The sequence below is a fragment of the Thermobia domestica genome, chromosome 16, assembly GCF_964235325.1.
Source record: "Thermobia domestica chromosome 16, izTheDome1.hap1.1, whole genome shotgun sequence".
NCBI lineage: Eukaryota > Metazoa > Arthropoda > Insecta > Zygentoma > Lepismatidae > Thermobia > Thermobia domestica.
The window spans coordinates 102,173,786-102,191,011 of record NC_137469.1 but is presented as its reverse complement, the minus strand read 5'-3'; the positions used below and the strand labels follow the sequence as shown (position 1 = coordinate 102,191,011).

Sequence of the window (17,226 nt, the reverse complement as noted above, 5' to 3'; positions counted from 1 at the left end):
GCCAGCACATGCAGCATTTCGTCTCCAAAGGTCATCAGAGGCTTCAAGCATTAATGTATGTCTTCAGGTTTTCTGGATTTCAACTTTAAGTCAAACTTCATATCTACAAATGGTGCGACCCACCCTCCTTTACACACACTCCGCATGGAAGCATGCACACAAGTCATATATATATGAACTGTAGATTATACAAAACTACACTGCAAGACTAGTCACTAGCCATATCCGAGATACCAGGGTTACTCAACGTCATGAAGACATCGGCCTTCCATACATCGAAGAACTTGTGGATCTTCATTCCCGAACATTCTGGACCGAACCTCGCAAATGCGTATACGAAATCCTGCAAACGATTGGACACACAACAGCTACCAGGCAAATTTATGCCAGATCGCAATTCCCTCAATTTATACCATATTCTCTTGAGCACTACCATCCTTTCAACTACCATCCACAACAAAAGCAGCCAGCCCAGTCAAGAATAACTCGACCTCCATCAAGACGATAGGCTTTGCCTGACACACACAAATAAAAAAAGAACGCAACACCACAAGTAAAAAAGAATAATTACATACACCCACATACATACATCAACACATTTACAATTACACATTCGAGGCAGAATCTGCGACACTAGCGCTTCTTCCGCTATCACCGATACCACTTTACTACCTATGCATATCAAATCAAACGCGAGATTGGGGTTTCCTCGAGAAATCCGAACCTCAAAAGAAATTACCAATACAGGTCGGGTCAGACAAGGAGTTAAATTCATCTTCTATTTGCTCGTAAGAGTCTTATTTGGTCAATGAGACTTGGTAGACTACCAATCAGAACTTGACACACTCTGTCTCTTCCTTCTTTGAACTCTTTTGTGTCCCCGAAACTTTTATCCTTTCGATAAAGCGTCCTTCTCGTAGGTTTTGTGTATCATACAATGCATCTCAGTAGTGGATTTTTCAGGGGTAAACAAAATTTTATTTCGCATTGCTGTTTTACATTTCTCTACATTTTGACCCTTACCAGGCTCAGATTAACGCCTACATTGAGCAGATTAGAGCGGTGTACGTGACTCCCTCCCCCATTATTACATATTACAGCATAAATTGATTTATTGTACTAGAAATTTCCTATGTGGGAGTTTCTGCATTACGGATTTTTCGACTGATCTTCCCGTTAAGATGTATATGGAACAATGAGACTGCGTAGCTGCGAGTGAGTGTAGATCTATTATCAACAATAATTTTGTCGTAACTTATGACAAAGTCCAAAAGCGCGATCAAAATAGAAAATTTTCTTCGTGTTTTAAAACTGAATGGGCTACAACACCACCACTTTCAAATTCGGTAAGTAGAAATATATTTGAAATGTATTATTTTTGGGGTGAAGCATTCCCGAAGTGTAGATTGATTGATTGATTGATTTTTAGTTTAGCGTCCTTTCAGCAGCGAGGCTATATGAGACGTGGACCTATTGATTAACGTGGAATCCGAACCACATGAGCTCCCGCCTCCCGAAGTGTAGTATAGACCACAGGAGTATCCTATCCGGCCCTGAAGGTTACGCAACAAGCAGCTATCCACAAGCTTATTGAAGAGAAACGATCGTTTACCCAACATTCAGCACCAAACGTCACGTCTGAAGACTCCGTGTTCTAGCCCTTCTGATTGGTCAAAAAAGAAAATCGAGCCCATTACTTTCTTTTGTGACCTTGTATTATCTTAGTAATGTTCCCTGACATATCTATCAACAAGTAAGATCTCATATCTCCATAAACTTCCTGCAGACATGTCTCTCCCCACTGGTCTAGTGGCTATTAAGCCTCTGATACTTATGCTTCCTGGCTCGATTTCTGGTGAGATAGCATTGAACGCATATGGTGGTTTGGATTCCATCCTATACTGATGGTCAGCGTCAGTGTGCTCAGTAGACCCGAATTCTATTCATGACGGAGCCCATGTTGTTCGGATTTCACGTTATGCTGTAGGTCCATGTCTTATATAGTCTCGCTGCTGAAAGGAGCGTAAAATTTTAATTTATCCATCTGTCTAGAATATTATTTTTTCTTCAACAGTGTCCAAACCAGTTTCTTTTTCCGTTTTCCATGATATTAATTACTTTTAGTTTGTCCACTATTATTCACATATTTTCATTCTATTTGAGTTGAATTTCATTTTTCCAATATTATCCATATTCACATTTCAGAGGTTACTAGTAATTTTGTGCCGCTTTTTTCATTTATACTATGTTAATGATTTTTACATTTCTGTTCTGTAAAACATAATATTAAATATTTTTAGTCTTTATTTTTCTATTTTTTATTTGATAAGTCACAAAATTTCTTTTTCGTATTTTGTTCTTCTTTTCCTAAGTGTTAGAAAGAGTATCTTTTGACGTATATCGTTGAAGTAACTCTTCCTTTCATGTACTTTGCTTTCTATACGTTTTACTGCTCCACGTGATGTACTTGTTACAGAAAACAATCTTCTCCAGCATTATCTTACTCGTTTGAAAGTGCAACAAGACTGGAAAAGACAGATGAGAAGTAGGTAACGGCTGCGGAACCATCATTTGCGTTCCTTTAGAATATTGATTTGTCTTCTTCGTAAGCTAGAAAATGACTTTTAAGGCATTGGTTGAACTCGTGTGACTTCTCTCACTGCTGATGTTGAACACCCCCACCCATCGATTGGTGGAAGAAGAGGAGCTGATAAGGGAAGAAGGAGTGCGCCTTTTCCTTTTCATGTTCTGATAGTAAGACTGCTGACCTCTGCACTTTATCTTCCTTGACCTCTCTTCTCGTAGCAATCTGTTAACCCTCTTCTTCCATAAATATATATCTTGTAGTCTCTTTTGCACGTCACTAGGTGTGCAGACAACACGCTCCGAGAAACGAGCACTGAAAATGAACATTGATAGTGACAGAATGGTACTGTTTATGTAACTTTATATTTATATATTTTGATTACTTACAAGAGTTGAGTCAGGTATACATTTTTTCGTCTATTGAGTCTTATTTATAAATGTAGATCAAACTATATTAAAAATACAAAAAACTTGAACATGCTAATTATACACGTACAAACATCACATAGTCGTGCAATAACTTCCTTTACAACAATGGAAAAAACAAAATGTCTACGAATTGAGAGTTTGAGATTTATAGAATACTTGGTTCTGTACTAGACGCCAGAATTCCAGAATCCTAGAACAAATGATAACGGAAAAGGCATTGGATTCCTCTTTGACAATAGGACAAGAAAGTTTTATTTTCGTTTTATTGTTCTTATTTACTCCTCTTTTGACATGAAATTTGCCACATACATGTCTTTGCCGATTATACACATACTAACATTATAAGAAATACCGGGTGAGTTCGTTATCAAATTATATTCTTACAAAAACATATTTATAAACATGCGACAATAATTTTGGGCATGAGTGTACATAAACTTTTTGCATATTTATAAACTTTGACAATTAAAAGCTTGCAACAATGGAAAGAACAAAATGTCGAAAAATTGTCATCTTGGGATCCATAGATTATATCACACTGTACTAAATGCCGGAATTTCAAAATCCCAGAACAAATGATAACGGGAGGGGCATTGAATTCCTCTGCAAGAATTACTTTAAGTCAAAAATGAACGAGGCAATACTTTTAAAATCTGAATGGGACAATTATTGCGTACAGCGTACAGTCATTATCTTCAAACAGATTGACAGCGAAGAACATAGTCAAATATTCGTAGAAAGTTATTAGTCATTTCTTGTACAGTCACGAACATTAATAAATGGAGGCTGAAGCCATTCTTTCTTATGGCTCCAACCTCCATTAATTAATGTTCCTAACTGTACATATTAATCTAAATTGAAAAGATAGGGTGATAACAACTAAATCTCTTATCACAGGAACAAACTTTGTGTAGCTTTATACTATCTTTAAAGCTCTGATCCCTTGATACTTTAAGAGGTTTCATCACGGTAAAATTAAAATACTGCTAATGTTGCAGTAATTATGTGATATTTTCAAATAGATAAAAGATAATCGTACTGTGGAACAAGTGCGACCTAGACAATATTATTTTATATGAGATAACGTTATCAGGACTCACTGATCTACTTTCGATTTCCAGCCATTTTGAAAATCGGCATTTATTTTCGCATTTCTAAATGGCTGCAAACGGAAAGCTACTAGGTGACTCGTAATAACGGTATCATATACAAAATAATATTGTTTAGAGCGCTCTTGTTCCACATTTCGATTATCTTTTATCTATTTAAAGATATCACATAATTACTGTAAAATTAACGGTATTTTAATTTCGCAGTGATTAGGCCTCTTAAGAAAGGCATTTGGAATTGGTCGATTATGATGAAGAAACATTCTTTTGTCTAAAAAAAAAAAAAGCAGAGACAAGCGCAATGAGCTTAGGAGGGAGAAGAGAGACTCATGCAGAAGATCAAGTATTGACACTATGCAGATAGTCATATATATATATATGGAAAATACGTGGAGAAACCCTCTTATTAAACGTTAATTTAGGATATAAGAAAGTAAGTGCTTAGGCTGTTGGTTAGTTATTGCTGATTTGCTGAAATCGATGAAAGATGAGTTTTTTTTTCATAATAGCGAAACTCAATGGCTCATGAGCTAATTTTACCTTGTGTTCAAACAATGCTACAATTTCACAACCGTTCATTTAATTATAATCGTGAGGAAATGAATGGCATATGCTTCAATTAAGAAACGATTATCATAATTTCACACTAATAATTGTGATTTATTTATATATTTAAGTACCATTGCTTTATCAATACACAGAAATACAGTTTTCCAAAGTCGTTTCGGATTTCATGGATTTTATTGTAAACAACTTTAATAAGGAATAAGCTATGAAAATTTAATGGAAAGTACAGCAAGGGATCTATTAAACGAGTTCCAGAAAGTATAAATAAAACTGTGTTGTATTGAACTGAATATAATACTTGATCAATAAGGACTACAGCATTATGCTCGCATAATTTACAAGATGGTTGCCGTGTGGTTATACTAAATTGACAATAAAATGTTGCTATGGGTGTTAATAATAAGTTATGATTACTGCTCAGAGGTAATGTTGGCAAGTGGATGAAGATGGGGGGAAATTCTACTTTTGCATAATCTTTATGTTTGAAAGCAATGCAATACAAAGGTAACTATTTCTAATCTATATTAATTGAAGTCGTATTGAACTTTTTCTTCATATCAACCTTTCGAAATTGATAATGTAGGTCTACCCTATAACTTCAGTTAGAAGTGTTATAAAATGTAAAAGATTTACTTGGAGGATAAAAATATTTAACTTTGCCAATTATCAACAGAATAACATTACTCTGCTGAGTGGCATTATCACATTCTGTGCATCTTTACAGAAATGTATAATGTAACCTTTATAGATATTTATATACTAATGTTTACAGAAATGTATAATGTGTAATGTTTTGAAATTATATATTGTTACAGAAAGTAGGTAATTGTTTTGGTATAAACTATAGAACTGACTTACAAAATTGCTGGTATGTGATGGTATTTGAATATTTTTATACGGTACTAGCAGCGTTCACCCCGCTTCGCTGCGGTCACCCCGGAACGCAATAAACTTTGTTACTTAGATAATTTTTACTTTTTCGCTTTCAAGTGATATGATAAAAACCATAGAAGATTGCAGTAAATGTTAACATTATATCGCCTGTCATTTATGTTAACCCGCCCCGCTTCGCTGCGGTCACCCCGGAACGCAATAAACTTTGTTACTTAGATAATTTTTACTTTTTCGCTTTCAAGTGATTGCAGTAAATGTTAACATTATAGCGCCTGTCATTTATGTTAACCCGCCGAGTGACACGGTCATGCGGGTTGCATATAAATACGTTTATTTTTACCTATGATGATGAACTAACAAAGGATTTGTACGTTATGGACACATGAATGGTCAATTATCTCAAGACACTGGTAATTAAAAATTAAAGTGATATGATAAAAACCATCTAGGGTCCAAATCCTAATAACCCCCCAAAAATAAAAGAAATTGGTTCAGCCGTATTAGCGTGATGAGGGAACAAAGGATTTTGTACGTTCTCTTTTATATATAAGATCTTTAATGGCGTTAAATACCTGCACTATCTATGTTTATCTTCCATTGATAATTTTCTATTTTCTTTCAAATGAACAGGAATTTTAATGGTAAAATTTTACCGATTTGTTCTTCAAATCTATTTAAATATCCCTTACTTTGTTAAAATTTGTTATTATTTTGTTTGAATTATGGCAAAGAGGTACATGGAAACAGTGTGGCTACAATTTGATACGTGCTGTCTTTTTTGCACAGTATAAGGCCTGCATCGTTCATTCGCATAACATGACATATATATGTTTTAAAAAAAATTAAAGGGAATCATGAAGTTTTACATCCTACGGTTATGCCGGCTAGACTAATAGTCCAGTCATTAAAATTTTAATAGTAATAGTCCATACAAATTTTAGGGAAAAAATCATACAAGCAAAGGACTTTGTATGAACATTCTATACCTTTAGGATTCAAAATATATAAAGTCCCCAAAAATAAAAGTTGTGCTCAAGCCGCCATCTTGGAAAATGTCTGAACACCCAATATTTACGAAGGAAGTCGCAGAGTTATAGATAAAATAATATAGCAAGCACACTAATTGGTCAATTGTTACAAATTATACCTCGTTAGAATTAAAATAAAATAAGCTTTCAAGCAATTGTCCGTAGTACCCACTAAAGGGAAGTAATGGCGGGAAATATTTAAGATTTAGTTCCCAAAATTCTCTTTTATCAATTTTTTTCGGCTGTAACATATCAACACATGGAAATCATACCCAAAAAATTGCATAAGTACACTCATACATAATAAAAATATTCTAAAAGTTACAAATTATTCCGACTAAACCAAAGGGAATAATAATTTGCAGTTCTTATAATAGCGTTTGTCTAAACTGCGTAAAGAACGTGTCGCAAAGAGATTTCTCTCACCATTCCACCTACAGCTATAATATGAGTTTTTTATCTCTGAAATCACAATAAAATGAGTATTGAATTGATGTAATGTTGTTGTTTAAAGTGTTTAATATAAGGAAATACTGGAGTTAACTTTTGGAGAGTTAAGTCTAAAAATCACCTCTTTATGAATTATTGCTGTTATAGAGAGGCAACACTACATAGAAACAAGATCGAAACGTTGTAAACAGACATTAATAAATATTAAACATAATTTTGGAAGTGTCCAGTGTTTCTAGCAACAATGGTAGATCGCAACAGTCGAGCTCTTATTGTAACGCAATATATGAAAGAAAAATGAAATGACAGTCATTTAAACGACAGCTGTGACAGCTTTAAATCATTTCTTCAAAATTTTTATTTGAAAAGTTTAGAAAATTTTGTTATAGCCTCTTTTTACATTTCTAAAATAAAAGCTATGAAATAAGAGGTAGAAAAATTTATAATATTATAAGTTTTTTTAATATTACCGATCTTGATAGCAGAAAAAGTTGTCGAGTTATGACCGCATAGTATGAATTTTTTCATATCACAGCCCGATGGGTTTTTTCAAGTCTCTCATTAACATTGTCTTCCAAATCATCATCAAAGACTTCTGTACGATTGTCACAAGATAGTTCTTAACATGTGACACATATTGGTGAACAGGCCAGTCCCGATTTTATACATTCACAATATTTGTTAGTGCATAATATTTTACATGCACAGAACAGTAGTTTTAGCAGTTCGGATAGTGCAGGCTGTTTTGAAGAAGTTACGGGAGTTGGCAATTTATTCTTGACCATCCATTACCATAATGTTGGGTCCCACATGTTCCCCATCCAATGTTGGTTTTGTAAATAGACCCTATACAAATGCTGTGAGGCCGTATCACTGGTCGGTGTAAGCATGGCAAGATCAAATGCTCATATATACTTGTTGTTTGACTATTACATTGTTGTATCTGAAATACCTTAAATCATCGAGGTTCTCACTCTTCTTACAATCATACGACTGAAGTAGAAATTTTTCTTCTGCTGAAGCAATTTCATCGTTTGAAGCCGAAGACAGATTGAAAACTTCTACAGTCGACCGAAGTTCAGAATCTTTTTGGAGAATATTTAGAGTTTTTATTTTACCTTTGTTGTAGAGGCGTGAAGTGGTATCACATCCAGAAACAGCATGAGCAAAAAGAACAACATCACAAACCTCACGCAGATGAGTCTTTTGGTCTGGAATATTGAACAATGTATTGTGTCTATGCACTTCTACTCGTATGTACTTGTTAGTGAAGAGTTTAGATTTATATGTATGTTTGTAGATGTTCTCTTAGCAACTCTACTTGGCGTTCACATCTTTTTATGATGGGATTGGTTGGATATCCATCAAACACCATAGTACATGATCCTCCATAATATGATTTTATGTCAGAAATACAGCTTTGGAAAATATTCTCATAAGTTGCAGCTCGGGCCACACCACACAATGAAGTAAGTAACCACCGTCAACAACGTGAACGCAGTCTTCGAGAAAATACGACATATCGGTATACTTTAAACATTTAAAATGAGATGCCTTTTTATTTTTTCTTAATGATACACTGTCAAATAAGGATGGTGGATTTGGTGCAAGCTCGTACTTGAAGCATCTTCTCAGTTCTTGAGGATCTAAATTATCCTGCTGCGTATTGACAAGAATTATTTCATTGTTTATGACAATCCCAAAGTTTATTGCTGCAACGAGAATTACTTTATCTTTCCTGTAAATGATTAAAGTCCCAAAATCTTTTCTCTCTTTTGCTGCTAAGGAAACCATTCCCTTTTTCTATGGCTTGATCACAAGTTACCATATCATCTGCAACAACGCGATGTTGATTAGTTCTCCAGATTTTCGATTAAATGGTTTATGTTCCAAGAGCAACTTGCAAAAGGTTTCCGCGTCCTGGTAATCAGGAATCTGTCGAGAGGTTCGTTCTTATACTGCTCAGAGGATGTAAAAGATAGTTTCTCCACTGCTTTTGATATTTCCTACTAAGTGATAAGGAAGAAATCCATCGTAACAAAGTCTCATTTGTTATGTTTCTAGCATGAGTAAGTCCACCTACAGATTTTATCGGGCGGTTCAGTGATTGCTCTATAAACATATCAGTGGATACTTCCGACCAATATCTTTCAAAATAACGAACGGAGAAGAAACTTTTCGAAGTCGTGCTGGCATTCGATGTTTGCATTCAAGTTCCAACAGAAGATACTGTGAACACTTTTTACGTACAAATTGTGGCTTGCTGCATAAGTTTAACTATCTTCACATGCTTTCTCCAGTTTCCAGTTCTTTCCGCTACGATGAATTCCATGACCAACATCAATTGATTCATATACTGAAGCCACAATTTTGCGGTTCGACTTTTTCCTTTGCTCTTTTACAGATTTTATTTAAGTCATCTACCACTTGGATACATGCCTCAGATAATGTTAATGCTGCCAATTACTTTTCATTCCTAAGTACCTCTTCAGTATCTCTTATTATTGTATTAAAATAATCGCTGTCTTTCATATAAGCAATAAAACAATGCACATATTAGTAGATGTGCTCTCAAGGATCGAGAGAAAGCATGACCTGACATAAAGTGGGGAATTGAGTTTTTGGCTTACACACTTGGCCACAGTTCCTCAATTCTGCTGCCTCTCATGATATAACCTATCGAATCTAAGAAACTCAAGTGAAAGCTACCCAGTCATACAATGGCTGTTGAAAAAAGGCTCCCAACCTCCGCTGACATTATAATTTCACATACTTTTACAAAAAGAGGTTGGTCGAAAGTAATCATACATGATTTGTTCATACGTTTGCTCTCTGAAACAGCATGTTAAAGCTGTATTGATAGCACTCATATTACTTGCTTCTAAATTTATATATAAAAAAAGCATCGGCAATACTTTAGTAATTTGACAGGCTCCTTGCTCTTGAAAAACTGTTTTCATGTAACCATTCCAAAATGGTATTCGGTTCTTTGAAAACAAGAACCCACAAATCCAATAAATATTAAGCTGGATTCCTTGCCATAATAATTTACTGTTCATTTCTATGTTTTGTTTCTTCAAATCATTTAAGGCAGATGTAACTGGTTTCTCGTAGTGCAAATTTTTATACTGTCCAGTTGAACGCCATGGAGTTGATACTGCTTTAGCTAGAGTTATGCATGTTATGCCACCAAGGATATGACCAGAGCAGAACTCGTGTTTACATCTGTATTGTCAAACGCAACATACATGAAAGAACTGTCTTCTATGTCAGGTTGGGCACTTTCACTTGCACGGTTTTATCAGTGTCTATTTACAATATTTTAATCGTTTCCATGCAGTATTGCCTCTATATAACAGTAATAATTCATAAAGAGGGCATTTTTAGACTTAAGTTTCCAAAAATTTCCTTCAGTATTTCCTTATGTTAAACACTTTAAACAACAACACTACATCAATTCAATATTCATTTTATTCTGATTACATAGATTAATAACTCATATTATAGCTGTAGGTGGAATGGTGAGAAAAATATCTTTGCGACACGTTATTATAGAGTTCTTTACGCAGTTTAGACAAACATTATAACAACTGCAAATTATTATTCCATTTGGTTTAGTCGGAATAATGTGTAACTTTTAGAATATATTTATTATGTATGAGTGTACTTGTGCAATTTTTTTGGAATGATTTCCATGTGTTGATATGTTACAGCCGGAGAAATTCGATAAAAGGGAATTTTTTGAACTAAATCTTAAATATTTCCCGCCATTACTTCCCTTTAATGGGTACTACGGACAATTGCTATATGTCGTATAAAAGCTTATTTGACTTTAATTCTAACGAGGTATAATTTGTACCAATTGACCAATTAGTGTGCTTGCCATATCATTTTGAACATAATTCTGCGACTTCCTTCGTAAATATTAGGTGTTCAGCCATTTTCTAAGATGGCGGCTTGAGCACAACTTTTATTTTTGGGGACTTTATATATTTTCAGTCCTAAAGGTATATAGAGTGCTCATACAAAGTCCCTTGCTTGTATGAATTTTTTTTTTCTAAACCTTCATTTTTGAACCTAAAATGACTGGACTATAAAGAAAACGATGATGATGAGAAATGAATGAAATGGTAAAATGAAGAAAGTGGGAGGAAACGGGATAACCTCGAGAAAACCCACGGACACGGTGTTTGTTCACCACAAAGCTCACTTGGCGCGAGCTGGGATCGAACCAAGTACCCCATGCACCAAAGGTGAACGCTCTACCACTGAGCCATCGCAGTCTCCATGTTCAAAAATGTGTTTATATTAACAAGTGCCAATAATCCGCTGCTAGGAGACTTTTTGATCGCACTTTGTACAGTTTTAAAATTTAATAACAACATAGTATTAAATTTATATATTATCCAAATTCATTTGGTGAACAATGGACATTTAACTAGGCTTCAAAAAGAAATTAGTAAAACAATACTATTGAAATTCCAGTTAATTTAAAAGAAAACAGAAATATAATTTTCTCAGTGTAAATCAATGGAATGGGTACTAAACACGTTTAAAAATATCGTGTAATTTAATAAGGTCTAATTCACATATTAAAAGTAAACATTTTATTTTTGATTACAGGACCAGAAGCACGTTGTCCACTTTGTGGAAATAGTAAAGCGACCTGGACAAACTCTGGGCTTGTACATCAGGGAAGGGAATGGACTGGATCGATGTGATGGTGTCTTCATCTCAAGAATTGCTCTTGAATCGGCTGTGTACAACAGTGGCTGCCTCAAAGTGGGTGACGAAATCCTCGCAGTGAACTTAGTGGATGTTACGCGAATGAGTTTGGACGATGTTGTCATTATTATGTCCATTCCAAGGCGGTTAGTGCTTACCACAAGACAAAGGAAGTCTCAGAAAGGTGTGCCATCGCCGCATCTTCATCGCGCTGAACAAAAGCCACCTCCGGTGGTGGTGATTAAAAAAGAACTCGAAGAGGAGCCTGTGGATGAAAGTACAAGTAATGGTGAGAATGGTATTCCCATGATGAAACCGCCTCCTCCTCAGAGAATACCGCAATATCGTGAACCCCCGCCAAGGATGCCCCCGCATCGCAGGTCACCCTTGGATGAGACTGATCTCTATCAAGAGGAGCAATACCTCTATTATAATTCGAGGCCGGAGCACGCATACAGACCTCCACAACGACCCCCTGAAGAGACATGGTCCTATCAGCCTCCACCCCCAGTAATTACCGAACAACCTAAACCCTCGCTTCCGCATCACTTCCAGCCGTACGAACGCGGATACCCTAAAACTCTCGAATCACTCGCGGAGAAAGTGCACACGTTCTACGGTGGCCCGGCGCCTCCGCGTCGTGCAGCGCAACCAATGACCAGTACGCGACTGTTAACCCCAGGGGCACGGCCTAGAGTCCCCGCACGAGGACGTATCTTGCGATCTGGGAGTGACCAACATTTACCGCGAACGGAGCACGATCTCTACGAGTACGTTATGCGACCGCTTCGTTCAAGCCTTAAGGCGTCAACGATGCAGTATCCTGTTAGCGGACGATATGCGGACACTATGCAGCGTCTGGGTGCACTGAGGCGCCGGACGCCGTCTTTAGATTATGCATCCGACACAGAAGCAACAACCTCAGGGCGGTCGTCCTACCTACTTAGTATGACAAGACCTTATGCGGGTCTCCGAAGCAATTCACTGCCGCGTGACCATAGAGGACGACATCGTCATATGGTGAGGTTCGAAAGAGAACCAGGGATGCTGGACAGCCAAGAGGATAGTGATGGCGCCGTATCCGCTCCAGAGCTTCCAACGACGCGGAGAGAAAGAGGTAAGGTTCTTGAATAATGTTTCATTTTAATAACTTTGTTGACGTGTTTTATACATGTTTATAATGGCTTTGGTCTAAATTTCAGTGGTAAACATCACATGATGCTTCCCAGGTTCCTATTTTAGTACGTACTCAACCTTCATTAGCTTACATTGTTTAACAGTAGATAAAACAATTAATATTTAGACAGGAAATAGAGAAATTTAACTTTAGGCTCTCGTAGAAATCTATGTTTTAACAGTTTTATTGATAATTTACTCTTCAAACTCTCCCTGCTGGTCTGATAGCTTGGATTTCTCAAAAACCAACGTAATGTAGTCTAGCATCTTAGGCGTTTGGCTGATGATCATTTGGTGAAACCTATTGAGGGTTCAGTCCCCCTGTAGAACGTGGATGAAAATTTAATCCTTTCTGAGGTTCTTCTATTCGTGTCCCTATGGTTTTAGATTAAGTAGGAAAGCTAAACCTGAAGACGAAGAAGAGAAATCTCGCGGTTGAGCGAATGAAAAACTGGCTAACGTGTGTGTCTTTGGTAAATGAGATCCCGGGTTCGATTCTTGATGGAAGAGCATTGAATGCATTACAGTTGTTTGGATTCCACCTTAAACAGCAGGTCCACGTTTCATATACATCGGTACTGGAAACGGACGCTAAACTCTAATCGATCAATTAATGTATTCTTCAAGATGTTATCAAGAAGTCAAGGCAACAATCATTTGCTGTGATACTCTTCTTGAGGAAATCATGTATCGTATTACATATATATAAGCTCCATTTACTTGAAATAACCGATAATCTAAAATTTATAATTATAATGAAGTTATTTTCAATTGTTGTTTCCTGCTGATCGAGTGTAACAGACTCTACTGAGTATTACCACAACACACTATGCTAATGTGAAGGAACACATTAGTTTCCACAAATTTAAACAGGGATGAATATTGTAAATAGTTAATCCATGGTTCACAAAGAAGGAAATAGTAAATTTCATTAATTCTCGAAACCAAAAGAACAAAATAAAAAATAAAAAATAGCCACACAATATTCGAAACCAATAATAATAATGTTAACAGAAGAAGAATATCTACACAGAAGTCTTGCTTCGCCATAGATTGCAACATCCACTTAAATATTTCCTTGATTGGTGACAGTTTATATCAGAAATTTAGTGGTGGGAAAAGAAATAAGAGTTAGTGTATGACAAGAATAATGCCTTCCCAAGGCAAAACAAAAATAATAATAACTGTAGTTTTGTAAGTGAATTTAGTACCAAACTAATACAATGTACATCAAATATTGAAGACCTTGGTTTATTGAAACTCAAAGCATTCAGTTTCAGAAAAATATTATATCGGTATATGTACGTCAATTAAGAATATAGACTACAATCTACTTTTTTACACTTAGTCTACGCTGTTCCTAAGAAAATATACTGTAACTGATTCTATTTTCTCAATACTCAAGAAACCTATTACATGTTGAAGGGACAGGTCAAGTATAAGTGGCTTTCGTGGCGTGGTGTTTGTCGTTCTCGAACTAATGTTTACAGGTACAGAACAGTTTACTTGTATCAGGTGTCTTAAATGTTTGAGTCTCACTTAACATTTTTAGCTGGAACAGGAAGTACAATATTATTAATATATATTAGCCGAAGGTGGATAAAGTTTTCAGTTCCATTTTAAAGCTGAAATAGTTATTATTACTAATTATATCTTGAGTGTAATTCGTCAACTCCTCAACTCCCTCTTCCAAGCTGGAATAGTATCAAATATATATTGGTTGTAGTTGATTAAACTCCCCACTTCCCTTTTTAAGCTGGGATAGTAGAAAATATATCTTGGGCGTAGTTGGTTAAACTTTTCATTTCTCTTTTTAAGCTGCAATAGTATTAAATATATATTGGACGCAATTGGTTAAATTCTCGACTTTCTTGATTGTAGTTGGTTAAACTCCCCACTTCCCTTTTTAAGCTGGGATAGTAGAAAATATATCTTGGGCGTAGTTGGTTAAACTTTTCATTTCTCTTTTTAAGCTTCAATAGTATTAAATATATATTGGACGCAATTGGTTAAATTCTCGACTTCTATTTTTAAGCTGGGATAGTAGAAAAATATATCTTGATTGTAGTTGGTTAAACTCCCCTCTTTCCTTTTTAAGCTGGGATAGTAGAAAATATATCTTGGGCGTAGTTAGTTAAACTCCTCACTTCTCATTTTAAGCTTCAATAGTATTAAATATATATTGGACGCAATTGGTTAAATTCTCCACTTCCCTTTTAAAGCTGAAATAGTAGAAAAATATATCTTGATCGTAGTTGGTTAAAATCTTGATCGTAGTTGGTTAAAAGCTTAAAAAATCCTTTTTTAAGGTGGAATAGTAGCAAATTTATCTAGGGCGTAGTTGATAAACTCGTCACTTCCTTTTTAAGTTGGAATAGTAAAAAAATAAATATATATCTTCGATGTAATTGGTTAAACTACCCTCTTCCCTTTTTAAGCTGGGATAGTAGAAAATATTTATCTTGGCCATAATTGGTTAAATTCTCCACTTTTCTTTTTAAGCTAGAATAGTAGCAAATATATATTTTAAGAGTAGTTATAACACTCTTCACTTCAACTTTTAAATTAGCAGAAAATATATATTAGGCGTACTTGGTTGAAGTTCTCTTTCCCTGGAATACTATCAAATACACAAATATCTTGGGTGTAAGTTCCCACTTCCCTTTTTAAGCTGAAATGGTAAATACGAAATATATGTTGCTGTCAAGTGCGTGTGAGTATTTTCATGCATGGTTAATAAGAAAGGAGAGAAAATTGATTTCCGTGGTTAATGAGAGAGGGACTATATACCAACTTGGCAGTAGTTAGTTTGTCTTTGTACATACTGTGACATTAGAGAAATCCTTCTAACTGGTAATTTAAGAATATATTTTTTTTTATCAATAACGTGCATTGAAATGAGGGAACAAATTTTATGACTGACAGAAATTGTGATTCATTTTGCTTCTGAGAATATTTCCGTTAATTTGTTCATACTTTGTAAGTCTTACGTAAGTTAATCAGTGTTTGTTTAACGCAATATACTACTGTGATGATTAAAAAGAAAAACTGGTAGAAGGTAGGTGGTGAGAATATGCAATGCTGCAGTGTGTGTATGTGTTTGTATAGCTCTCTGGAGCATATGAGAGAACAGCCTAATTACTTTACATACGACAAAGAACCTTTACTGCCCTCTGTTGTTGGTTGTACTCACTTAAGTCTTCGCAGAAAATTTAACGAGCCGTGTCCGAAGCTTTGCTCCAACGCTAGGCGCATATGTATATAAGCTTTGCATGCGAGTGGTAGTGGAAGGTGCCATGTGAGACGGCAGGCAGTGTGCTGTTTATGTGACAAAGAATTCGACGCTAGGGAGGGGGGAATTGAGGACTCCTCCACACGACGAGATGTTATCTTTCTCTTCAGCGTGACCGGAAGTAAGACAAGGGGAGACCATTGTAACAACAACAAAACCTTGCTCGTATATGTCAACTGTTGAACAAAGTACATATCAAAACACAAAGCTTGCTTCTATCATGTGCTTATTTCACAGGCTCTTTAAAACTCCCATTCATTTTTCCTTGTGACCGTGGCACTTACATACGAAAGTTGAAAGCTCTCAATGAAATCTAATTACGGTCCCTATTGTTATTCTACACATACGTGATATAGTAGGCAGATTATTATTAATTTTTGTTTGTTTATTTGATCAACAGAAGATATAGTGTATGTGACATTACAAAGCATGGTAAGAAGGGTAGCCAGTACGAACTGTAAACATTAACTATTATTTTATATAGTTAAGAGTAATAAGAAAACCCGTATTCAAATGTTCGGGCCTAGGACAGCATTTAAAAAGGAGATTGAAGTACAGTGCGCTGATAAAAGAACTGTCCACGAGAGAAAAATTTAAGGGAAATCTATATTGAAAACAATATTGGTACCACACTGCAACCTAGTTTTCTTGTTACGACGCTACTGGTGCTAGAAGAAGTTGAGACTATTGCTTATTGGTTGCCAGCGCAATCCGTTTATTTGGTTCTGTACGCTCCGTCCTGTTGCTGGTGGCTCAATGTAAGCGTGTGTGTGTGTGTGTGTGTGTGTATTGTGTAGGCCAATGGTTCCCAACCTTGTTTACTTGGCGCCCCTTCGTTAACCCTGCATACTCCACGTCCCTTCCTTCTGTTCGTTGGACATATGCGCTTTATTCATGCCTCTTTACTTTTTCAGATGCAGCATTGAATTCTTAAATCTTCAATAATAATAATAATAATAATAATAATAAT

The 17,226-nt window shown here is 35.8% G+C and overlaps 1 protein-coding gene across 5 annotated transcripts in view; it reads left to right on the top strand.

Moving 5' to 3' along the window:
• Positions 1 to 17,226, top strand: part of RhoGAP100F (Rho GTPase activating protein at 100F) — a 1,104,624-nt gene that overhangs the window by 910,334 nt on the left and 177,064 nt on the right. For all 5 annotated transcript variants that reach the window (XM_081742854.1, XM_081742858.1, XM_081742855.1 and 2 more), the window contains one exon: positions 11,687 to 12,905. In XM_081742854.1, the coding sequence (XP_081598980.1) occupies positions 11,687 to 12,905 (1,219 nt within the window). The remainder of the gene's footprint in view (positions 1 to 11,686; positions 12,906 to 17,226) is intronic.